Raw genomic sequence first — 12464 nt, 5'->3', positions numbered from 1 at the left:
TGACAGCCACATTAGAGGTAACATGAGTGGCACGAAGAGCTGTCTTGCAATCAAGGCTGCAAGGCCAGTTCCAAAGCAGCAATGGGCCCTTGCCAAAGTGGCTGTAATTATTAACTAAAAGGCAAGTTTGGGGTCACAAAACAGAGATTGCCAGGCATAGATCCATCTTTTCAGCCTGATTTTTAGGTTCCTCTCAGCTGGGGGACAAATCCACTTTAAAAGAAAGGCAAACCTTAAAAATACCTATATTCAACAAGTTTAAATTCTTTAGTATTTTACCATTGACCCAAGCTGTACCTTGATGATACATACAACAGTTGAATGAAATGACAGATTTCATTTTAAACAAAGTGCTTGGTAAAAGACGGGTAGGTAATGAAAGAGTGTATAACAGTATTGAAATTCCAAAGAGGCTGAGGGTCTGAAGGAATACGCTAGAGTATAAAAAGCAAATCCTTATTAGGAGGGATTTAAGGGCAGAAGTCAAACACTCAATCAGCAGTAATGGGACAGAGCCAAGGTGGCCAACATATGGCTGAGGACAGTGATTCTCAACTCTGATACCCTTTGGAATCAATGAGCTTCTTAAAGATGCTGGTGTCTGGCACCTCTTCAGATTAATGGAACACAGATCTCTGGGGACTGGGTTTTGAGCATCTGGAAGAAGCTCCTCCATGTGAAGCTAGACCGAAGGAAGCATGCTGCCTCTTCACCGGGCAGTTCAAACTTAGACTATTTTAGAGGGAAGTGCCAATCTCAGAGCACATGCAGAGAGGCTTCAGGCTGTGAGGGGACAGCATGTGTGGTGAGAGTGAATAGGGGTGTTTGGTTTAGAGAAGGAAGTCAGAGTAGACGTAGCCTTCCGTCAAATATTGGAAGATTTGCCGGGTGGAGGATGACAGATTCTTGATAGCTGCAACAGTTAGAACCAGGAAATGCCTAGATCCAGACCTGAGTTAAATCCAAACAAAACAATATTTCCTAGAGTGCCGTCCGTGATTGGAAAGGACTTCCTCAGGAGGAACACCCTCTTCCTTAGAACACGTTACCCTATGTAGCTGCATAACTTTGTAAAAACCAAATTATATTCATTTCAATAAAACAAAACTACTTTCTAACAATATGTTAAAGATAAAATGCTGCATTACAAACCACTTTTTTTTTAATTGCAAGTAAGCTTAGAATGGTCGTTGACAAAGCATTAACTAAATCATTGACCAGTTTTCAACATCAATTTTTCCCTGCTGATTAGTGCTAACCCTTTTGGAAACATTGTTGGTGTCCAGTGGTGATTCTTTAAATAGTTTTTGTCCAATGGCAGTCACAGTAAATTCGCAATTTAAAAGTTTTCTACTTAACATTGAAACAGATTTACGTTAAGCGATGATGATTCTAATAGGCGCTTTAAAACACCTTTTGTTTGAAAAATGTGTTTTTTCATCCATTTTAAATCATTGTTGGAGTAGATATATTACAAACAAGTCTACAATTTTCAGTTTAAATCTTGTGCTGAGTTTGGTAGTATCTGTTTCATTCATACAATGAAAAATTATGAATTTCACCCTAAAAACTGGCAAAGTTAAAATAATTTTCATACTAGCTCTTAGCATGTTGATTTGACTAACCGCAACTTCTGATAGAAAATTATTTTAAATGTTATCAGATCTAAGTAATATTTCAGCAAAATAAATTTTTTAATATTAATTGCTTCTTAGCCTTTAAAACAATGACAAATATTAGTATATGATTCTGATTTCCATATCCTCGTGCTAAAAGAAAAACACCAGAAATCATATATAAAAGGGTTTTCCATAGGTGTGATAACTCTTTGCCTTTGCCAATGAAGAACAATGCTTCAAAAACATTATCCCTATGAAACTATCAAAAATAAAAACTATGTGAGGATTGCAAACACACTGGTAAAATCTCTTTTCATATTTTACCAGTTCAGGATTGTTATATGATCTCTAAGCAGTAAACGCATTGGAGAGGTACTTTGGAGAACTAGAAAAAGTCTGAATAACTCAGAATAAGTTTGTCAAAGCAAAATGGAGATAACAATGCTTCACATGACTTTGCTGAAGCTAAATTGAAGCAATGCATATTAAAGTATCCTGTCTAATGCAGGATTCGAGGTAGTCTCTATTGACGTTCAAGTTCTATAAAGTGATTAACACTTTGGAATGGCTTTTAAGCTTTAATTTATTGTTTTTCCTTCTTGTTATTTTGAGATAGTAAGTTTTGTTTCATTAACAGAAAAAGTTACAAAGTACTGTGAGGAAGACGGGCTTTGGTACACGCACCCTGGCAGCAACATATCCTGGTCCAACTATACTATGTGTAACGCTTTCACTCCTGAGAAGATGCAGGTAGGTTCTATTTCAAATTTCAGTATTGGGTGAGAATGCCATCATCTGTGTATGGAAATTTATGCCTAATTGTAAAACACCTGCTACCAAGACGCCAACTATTTTGTAGAAGGAAATCAGATAATGACCTCTCAATTCTAGGGACTCTGAAGTGGCACTAGAGAAAATGATGTTTTACTTCTTGGTTGGCATTCTGTCAGTGAGAGTTCTGTGAGCATGTGGAATCAGGCCATTTGCGGCAAGGGGAACGTGTCCATGGAGCAAATGATGGGATTCCCTGCAGTGCCAGACATTAGGCAGCATTTCCAGGAACTGCCTTAACATCTCTTCTCCTGAAAGAGGTCCAAAACTACAGATTTCTCCACAAGTCACCGGCTAACGGTTGTCCACATCCCTGTCCTGAGATGTCTATGACAGTTTTACTATCAAGCCTTGAAGGAACTCTAAGAATGGGGCTTCCCATCAGCCCACTGATAAGCGTGTGGCTGTTTAGATTATTTTCAGTGGAAGTCCATTCTAACTTGCTACTTCTTGTGTCTTACTGGCTGTTAAATATTTTTACTATCTTAGCTTAGAAACATTTAAGCCAGTGGGGCGGGGCGGGGGAGTGGGGGGCAGATGGCTACTGCCTTCTTCAGATGCTTCAGAAATCTGAAAAGATCATTAAGTCTACCACCAGCCTCCTCTCCCTACAGAGCTGGGAGAAACCGTTGGTCAGCGTTTAGCACACAGGGCATCTCTGCACAGCCCTGGTGGCTGCAAGAGAAACCTATTGTTTCCTTCAAAGATAGGCCTGTATGCTCAGTTATTGCGAAGTTGGAAGCTATACGCACATCAGTGCTTTTGTTTCCTATAAAGAAGCTTTATGAGTATAGAAATTTTTCCTTCCATTAAAAACAAAATAAACAACAATTAAAAACAAAGAAGATGAATAGATAGCTTAGAGACCAGTTGACTAGAGGGACATCTCTTCACAGGCACAGGCTGAGGGCACCAAAGCCAGTTACCACTTCCACAAATTGCTAAGTCACCCCTGAGAGTCAAGACACGTGCCTACATCCTAGAGCTATTTATTTAATAAGGTCTGATTGAAATGACGTGTCAATGAGTAAGGAATTTCCTGAATGAATGCTGATTACTTTACAGCAAAAAAATTTAACTCTTTTAACTGAATTGTTAGAAAGAGTGCACATCAAAATAAACAATTCTCAGTGCTGCCACATTTGACCTCTTCACACACTCTGGCCACATCTGAGAAGGAAATAAAGTATTTTAAGAATAAATACTCCCCTCTAGGCACCTAACATAATGATTGAAATTATATGCACAAATCTTCCATCTATATACAGGCAAAAAAAAAAAAATCAACCTAGAATTTATTTAAATAAAAAAACAAACACTTCTCAGTCTTACGAATGATACAAAAATGGCAAATAAATTATGAGCTGTTGATTTAACCTTACACATTTAGACAATTCTATTTCAGAAGCATAAATATTTTTTAAAGTATTCTAGAGGCAACTGAAAGAAAATGAATTAAATTATATAAAATTTCCTTACAAATAAAATATGCAGAGATAAAAATAAAATCCTGGCATGCCTATATATCCAAATTAAAAACAGTACTTTAAATGGCAAGGGGACTCAATATGGTAAACTATTTAAAAGGAAAGACTGTTAGAAAATGCTACACCTGTTTTTGTCTAGTGGTAAAGTTAGAAAAAGAGTCAGAAAATGAATTCCTGGGGAAAAAAGACAGGAGCTGAGTGTTTTCTTGCAAAGATTCCTAAATACCTCCTAAGAAGGGACCTACAAGCTATACTGAAGTTTTTATCAGTTCTAGGTATAAACCAACTATTCCAGATTTACTATCATTACCTGCAAGGATAAAAAGCACTGTTAGCAGAGCAGTATCAACAATGAAACTGACGAACAATATGTAAATGCCTAGTGAAATGATGCAACCACAATTCAGGATAAGTTGACACGTTCATTTTGAAACTCTAAGGCCTACAAGGCAATACTTGTTTCTGTCTAGCAATAATGCACATAACCAAACAAAGGGCTCTGTTTTGTGAGCCTTTTAAGCAGAATTAGTGTTTCAATCTCAGACCCTTCACAAGGAAATTGATAAGAATCAAAATGTTCAAGGGTAATGATTTGTACATAAATGGTGCATTTCTCCCAGGAATTCAAGGAACTCCATAGAAATTTTCCAGCTTATCTACACTGCATTCACATTCATACCAGGACCCAATAAGTTACTGAAAATACCTTAAGTTTCTCCCGCAACCCAATAACCTGTTGTGGGAGGGAACTTAACACCAGAAGCCCAGAGATTATGTTGTCCTCCTTTCAAGCCATTGCCCTCTCTGAGTCTCTGGTTTTTTTCACCCACAAAATGGATATTACAGTCTCTTTTTCTCCCAGACAAAATAGAATACAGGGTGCCCAGCTCTGAAAACAAGTTAGGTGCTTAGAGAGTTCTACCTATCAGTAAATAAAGAAGGAAATGATCCACTATTGTCAGAGAAGTGTCATAGGTCCACCTGCCCCTAAATGTCTCTCCCATTGGCATCATAAATATAAAAGGCAACGTTGGAAAATATAACAATGTGGAATAACATAAGTAAAGAACTTAGATTTAAATGCTGAGCTATGTCTACTGCTGGTCAAAGATTATACCTAAGAGGTGCTATTTCTTTTCAATTTGGAACACACATTTTAGTTTGTTGAAAATTAGAGTTAGGGATTCATTGTATTTTTTTTCCATATCACTGTTCAACTGACCCAGCAACATTTATTGAAAAGACCCTCCTTTCCCTACTGCCCTATAACATCACCATTATCATATATCAAGTGACCATACATGTCACTACATGCTTCTGGACTGCGTTGCACAGGTCTATTTGTCTCTCCTTGCACCAGTATCACACTGCTGGATTCCAGTGGCTTTATAACAAATCATGATGCTCCATAGAGTAGGTCTTACCACTGTGTTCTTCTTCAAGATTGTCTTGGCTATATTTTTTCTTTGTATTTTCAGTGCAAATTTTAGAAGCAGTCTGTCAAATTTTACATGCAAGGAAACCTTGTGATCAGTTTGAAAATTTTGAGATCTTTATCTTCCAAACATTGAATAGAATATATCCCTCTATTCATCTCTGTCTTTAATATTGCTCAATAATGTTTTATAGATTTCTGTGTAGAGCTCACACGCATCCTTCTGCAGATTTTTTTTTAAGTTATTTATTTATTTTTGTCTGCGTTGGGTCTTCGTTGGTGCGTGCGGGCTTTCTGTAGTTGCGGCGAGCGGGGGCTACTCTTCCTTGTGGTGCACAGGCTTCTCACGGTGGCTTCTCTTGTTGTGGAGCATGGGTTCTAGGCATGCGGGCTTCAGTAGTTGTGGCTTGCGGGCTCTAGAGCGCAGGCTCAGTAGTTGTGGTGCACAGGCTTAGTTGCTCCACAGCATGTGGGATCTTCCCGGACCAGGGCTCAAACCCATGTCCCCTGCATTGGCAGGCGGATTCTTAACCACTGCGCCACCAGGGAAGTCCCCCTTCTGCAGATTTATTCTCAAGCATTTGATTTTTTTAATGCAATTGTAAATGCCACATTTGAAATTTTATTATTTGTTGTTTATGTATTAAAACTGTTCTCATTTTTATATCCAACAATTTTTATAAAACTCACTTATTAATTTTAGTAATATATAAATTTTATATTTTATATGTATTGTATTATATCAGCTGCAAATAATAACAGATGGATTTCTAGGTAGCCATTAAATTAATCTACTTTCTGTCTCTAAGAGATTTGCCTTTTCTGGACATTTCATATTAATAGGATTATACAATATGTGGGTTTTTGTGACTGGCTTCTTTCAGTTAGCTTGATGTTTTCAATGTTTGTCCATGTTATAGCATGTGTAAGTACTTCATTCCTTTCTATGGCTGAATAGTATTCCATTCTGTGGACAAACCACATATACCAGTTGATGGACATTTATGTTATTTCCACGTTTTTTTTTTTTTTTTTGCGGTACGCGGGCCTCTCACTGTTGTGGCCTCTCCCGTTGCGGAGCACAGGCTCTGGACGCGCAGGCTCAGCGGCCCTGGCTCACGGGCCCAGCCGCTCCGCGGCATGTGGGATCTTCCCGGACCGGGGCACGAACCCGTGTCCCCTGCATCAGCAGGCAGACTCTCAACCACTGCGCCACCAGGGAAGCCCCTAAACATTTTGTGTACAAGTTTTTGTGTGCACATATGTTTTCATTTATCTTGGGTCGTCTTTTTCTTGATCAGTCTTGTTAAGGGGTATTGAAATTATTTTTTTTAAGAACTAGGTTTTGTCTTTCATCCACTCAATATATATTCAAGTTCTCTTTATCATTTCTATTTCCTTTCTTTTACATTCTTAAAGTTTAATTTTCTTTAGATGGAAATTTAGGTCATTGATTTTCAATCTTCTTTTCTCACATATGCATTTTAGTCTTTAAACTTCCCTCCATGCACAGCTTCATCTACATCCAAAAAGTTTTGGTGTGTCGTTGTGAGTTCTTCTTTGATCCAGTGTTTATTTAGAAATATATTGTTTGCTTTTCGACAGTATGAAGGTGTTTTTTAAGTTATCTTTTTATTAATGATTTCTAGAGTATTATGGTCAGTGAAGATGCTATTTAAGATTTTAATTATTTGAAATATATTCATTTGCTTTACTGACTAGTGTATGTCAATTTGGATATTCTTTGTGCATTTGAAAAGAATGGGTATTCTGCAGATGTTGTGTGCAATGCTTATTATATGTGAATTAGTGAAGTTTGTTGAGCATGTTGTTCAAATCTTCTATAGCTAGATTTTTCCTCCCTGTGTTCATTCTGTTGATTACTAGGAGCTGTCAGTTTTTGCTTTATGCTCTGTGTGGTTTGAGTTTATATTATTAGGTGCATAGACATTTAGCATTGCTGTATCATCCTGACTTAACATCTGGACTCGTATGATATCACACCAGTTTTCTTATGGTTAGTGTTTACCTGGGCCATCTTTTCTCATTCTTTCACATCCAATATTTCTGTATCCCTGTGTTAAATAATGTTCCTTACAACATACAATTGCTTTAAAAATCATCTATTCCAACCTCATGATTTTACAGATGAGGACTACTGCAGTCTGGAAAATTGAAGTGACTGGACCTATGAGTGTCACACAAACACTTAACGATAATACTCTGAGTAAAGAACGCTCTGATGAATCCCATCTTCTATTCTTCCCACCATGTCATGCATATTCCAGTAAAACTGATATTCTTAGGAAAGTTAATCTATTAATCCAATTTATAATTCAATATAATTTAATTCTCTGAAATATTTGTTATCATTTTAGTCATTTTTTTAAAGGAGAAAAACATTTGTTGATTTACACTATTTAAAAATAAACGTTTTCGGGCAGAAATTGAGACACAGATGTAGAGAACAAACGTATGGACACCAAGGGGGGAAAGCGGTGGGGGTGGTGGTGGTGTGATGAATTGGGCGATTGGGATTGACATGTATACACTGATGAAAAAAATAATAATAAAAATAAACTGTTTTCCCTCTTCTATAATAATTTATTCACCTATCTGCTTTAGTAACTGGTTTTGTTGTTGTTGTTGCAGAATGCATACATTCTGTACTACTTGGCTATTGTGGGTCATTCTATGTCGATGTTCACCCTGGTGATTTCCCTGGCGATTTTCATGCTTGTTAGGTAAGTACACCTATAGCATCTGCCTTTTATTTTCTTCTCTTAGGTACTAAAATAAATGGTATACTCTGCAAGATTGTTGGGCAGGGAGAAGTCTGCTGATTACAAGACATGTAACACTGGGAGTCATGAAGTAGCAAGAAAAATGAAATTAATTAAAATATGTTTTTTAACCCTATCTTTGAGGAAAATAGGATGGATACATATAATTTTCAAAGGCGATATGCCTCCTTCCCAAAATGAAATAATCCTGTGAGCCCGTAAATACACTGCATTAACATGGTAAAGTTCCACTTACCATGGCTAAGCTTCCATGAAGTATTGAGGAAATAATCCTCCTCCTTCTTTTACCCTCACTCTAAAATATGGAGGTGACCACAAGTTCAAACACACCCTGCTTAATTGTGAGCTGTACTGTAAGTGGATTGGGCCAGAAGACAAGTGGGGCTGGTAAGGCCATGATCATGTTCAGCCAGAAAAGGAAGTTTCTTTTGGCCTTAACTAACTCAGCCAGAGTCGAGGAGAACCTCTAGAAGAAGATGGCCTGTTGTCAAGTGTCAGTTTTTTGCCCTTGCACACCTACCATTGTTAACTGAAAGTGTCTTCTAAGAACTGTAAGAAACAAAATTCCAATGAGGGTTTCTATTCTGAGGCTGTGTCCATACAAATGATTGCATTACCTATTGCAAAATGATTAAGTTGATATAGTTACTGATTTTACAATAATGGAGAATGTAAAATATTCTATAGTTTTAGGAATGACCACAAAGTATGTGAGATAGTAACATGTTAAATTTGATCCTAAAAACATGTCCTAAATTTCGTGGCATTTTTTTAAATCAAAGGCAGGAGGCATGCTACAGTGCTATTTCCTTCCACTGATACTCTTTTTAGTGATATTACACAAATGATTAAGAAAAGTTCATAGGGGCTTCCCTGGTGGCGCAGTGGTTGGGAGTCCGCCTGCCGATGCAGGGGACACGGGTTCGTGCCCCGGTCTGGGAAGATCCCACATGCCGCGGAGCGGCGGGGCCCGTGAGCCATGGCCGCTGAGCCTGCGCGTCCGGAGGCTGTGCTCCGCAACGGGAGAGGCCACAGAAGTGAGAGGCCCGCGTACCGCAAAAAAAAAAAAAAAAAAGAAAAGTTCATAGGCACAGACTACAAATAATTCTCCACACTTAAAAGATGTGATATGTAATTAAATGTATAGTGATTCATATATAAAATAACAATCTTAATTTGACTTTTGTTAAAATATTGCCATGATAATACTAGAAAAAATTAAACCAAGGGGAGAATCACACTTACCACACCCTTAATACAACTACAATTATTCTTTCCCTTGACCCTATTTTTTTTTTTTTTTTTGCAATACTCAGGCCTCTCACTGTTGTGGCCTCTCCCGCCGCTGAGCACAGGCTCCGGACGCGCAGGCTCAGCGGCCATGGCTCACGGGCCCAGCCGCTCCGCGGCATGTGGGATCTTCCCGGGCTGGGGCACAAACCCGTGTCCCCTACATCGGCAGGCGGACTCTCAACCGCTGTGCCACCAGGGAAGTCCTCCTTGACCCTATTTTTAATCTTTGCCTATAACTTACATCATAATTACATATTGTATTATGTCAACATCATCAATTTATGTTGATTAAGCAATATAACTGAATAGCAAGTTTTTAACTGAATAGCAAATAATAACAAGTAAGCAGAGAGTGAGCTTCTTCCATATTTGGTTTAACAGGAGAAAGACTGATAAAGCAACAAGACATGAAGGATTAATTATTAGAATAATTTTTTCAATTATAATCAGAATACAGCAGAGTAAACACATAGCATGATTAATCTTTGAATGTCTATTCATTTTTCAACTACACTTGACCACAGAGCAAAAATACATCATCATGGCTCTCGTATAACTTTGATTAAAAAGTCTGTCACTAAAAGTCTATTCTTTAAATTTGTAACTCTGCAATTAATAAATGTACACAGGACTTTAAAGATTAAAAAATGTCGAGGGAGATCTCTTAGTTCTTCTCCAGTCACTTAAATAAGTGATGAGGTCTGAGAGCCAAATCAGCAAAGAAAGTAAGAATGTTCTTTATATAATTTCTCTATTAAGCCACTAAAGATGGGGGTTTAAAAGTGTAGCACATAGGCAAAGTGAAATATTTCTCAATTCTAGTTAGTCCCCAAACAAAATTAATCTGGTAAAATCCTTGGGAGTGGGGGCATACTATCTAGGAAGCACAGATTTGCCCTTACTGTCTCTGTTTCAAGAACCTTCCAAACAGTAACTTAAGTCTTGGGTGGAAAAACATGTCTTATTGAGGTAGAATCTGAATATAACAATGGGAAGACACAAAGTGAAACAGTTGGTTCTCTAGGGTACACACAGTAAAAGGTGACTAGGATACAAAAAACACACATGCTGAGATGCTAAATATTCAAATCCAGAAGCAGTCATGTCTGATTTTTATGCCTGTTCTTAATCTTACCTTAAATCTGCCCAAACTAAAACTATCAATGCCATCTGTTTTCCTTAAAGTATGTTTCTAATGCGTCACATTTTTTCTTACATTTGGATTTCAGAAATATTCAAAGTGACTATGACAATAAAAATAAAATAACTGATTTATGACTGCATTTATCTTTTAATTAGAAATATTTTCCCAGGTGTTTTTCAAACACTCAACATCACCCTTGTGATATTTACTGCACATTACAAGGGGAGGTTTTACAATTTATGTACTTAAATGGCATCATCTGTGTGAAACCAGAGCAAGCAATAATCATCACTCCCTTGCTTAATTCTGCACGCCCAGGGTTGAGTTATTTTGCAAAATCCAAATAATCAATTTCATAAAACGTTCATGAAACCAAAATGAGAAGTTACACTCAGCTCTGCTTCTGAGACCTAATGCCTCATTCATAATCATCCCATTGAAATCTCACTCTAAAATCCTAACATGTGCCTTCTAGGGTCTATGAAAAGGAATAACCCTGCAGGTGTCCTTCTCAAACCAGCAGGCCAGGAAGGCCTGCAGAGGAGTTACTGAATATATGGGAGGCTGTAGAACTGCCAATACTTTGCTAAAAATCCTGGGGTATTACTCAGAATGAGATCATTACGGCAGGCCGCTAATCTTAATGTTATTTTACTGTGAGCATTCAGGAGAAGATAAAAGGCAGGACTGTGTAACCTGAAACCAATAAGAATCACGCTCCCTGTGCTATTGGAAAATGATTGTAGAAATATATATAAAGTCTTCGTTATTTTAAAAGAATAAAATTGAACTTCTAGGCCCTCTTCAAGATAAAGGAAAATTTTTTCAGTGATTTAAATCATAGAAAAGGCAATACTGAAGATCTTAACTGTACAAAGTGGCAGAGTTAAAATAATATTCAGGATGATATACAGGTTACTTCTGATCCACCAATTAAAGGTTGAAAACAGCCTTTTTAGGATATTTGGTTTAGGACCTATACTGGGAAAAATAGTTAGGAGTAGTACCATGGAGAGGAATTAAATAGAACCATCAAATTACTTAAGACTCCTCACGATTGCCAAGAGTTAAATGTCAATAAGAGGGTTAAAATAAAAATACCTTTACAGAAGACTGGCTTGAGAAAGTCACATAAGTGGACATTTGGGTTTGTTTCCTGCCATTTTAAGCAAGTTTGCAATAAATTCACTTATCTCATCAGTTCCATGTACAATTTATCAATTTACATTTCTGCATAATAATTCTAAATACTAAAATATCTCACTGTTTTTTCTTAAGGAAAGTCCAATAATAGAACATTCATTAACGTCCATTTTGACTACTTGGTACCAAAGTACTACTTGCTGATTAAATATTGTGAATATCAATTACTCTTGCCTGAAAGTTAACAGAGATATATGCTGAAAGAGAAGTGTGTTCATTGCATTACATTTTCTACATTACATTACTCTGACCACGTTGGCCAAAAAAACAAAAAGTTTTCCACTGGGACCTCTAAAAGGAAGATTGACTCCTCTATTACTCAGTATTCCCTATTATTCTATTTCACATCTTTATAGAGGATGGATAGATAACTATCTTATATAGTATCCTGTTATACATCTCTGGCTGCCTTCCTGTTCCTCCAGAGAAACCATTAAATCAATGGCAGCAAAAACAGCCTCCTTTCTCCCAACTCACCCTTGACATGGCAGGACACCAAAGGTAACTATTGGTCATCGCTTGGCACATGTTCACTCATAGAACAGTAGTAATAGGAAAAGAAGCAAGAGTTATGATTGAAAGGGAGTTCCTTAAGGATAAAGATTTTGTGCTAAATCCAAAGATATAAAGTCCTTGTCAGACAGGAAA

The 12464-nt window shown here is 37.3% G+C and overlaps 1 protein-coding gene across 2 annotated transcripts in view; it reads left to right on the top strand.

Annotated features, from left to right (window-relative positions):
• CALCR (calcitonin receptor) overlaps positions 1–12464 on the top strand; it is a 150196-nt gene that overhangs the window by 94707 nt on the left and 43025 nt on the right. For both annotated transcript variants that reach the window (XM_030857260.2, XM_060304600.1), the window contains 2 exons: positions 2257–2369; positions 8025–8116. In XM_030857260.2, the coding sequence (XP_030713120.1) occupies positions 2257–2369; positions 8025–8116 (205 nt within the window). The remainder of the gene's footprint in view (positions 1–2256; positions 2370–8024; positions 8117–12464) is intronic.

This window comes from Globicephala melas, chromosome 9, assembly GCF_963455315.2.
Source record: "Globicephala melas chromosome 9, mGloMel1.2, whole genome shotgun sequence".
In the NCBI taxonomy this organism is placed as follows: Eukaryota; Metazoa; Chordata; class Mammalia; order Artiodactyla; family Delphinidae; genus Globicephala; species Globicephala melas.
Note: the sequence above shows the minus strand (reverse complement) of the source record. Positions and strands in the feature narration are given on the sequence as shown.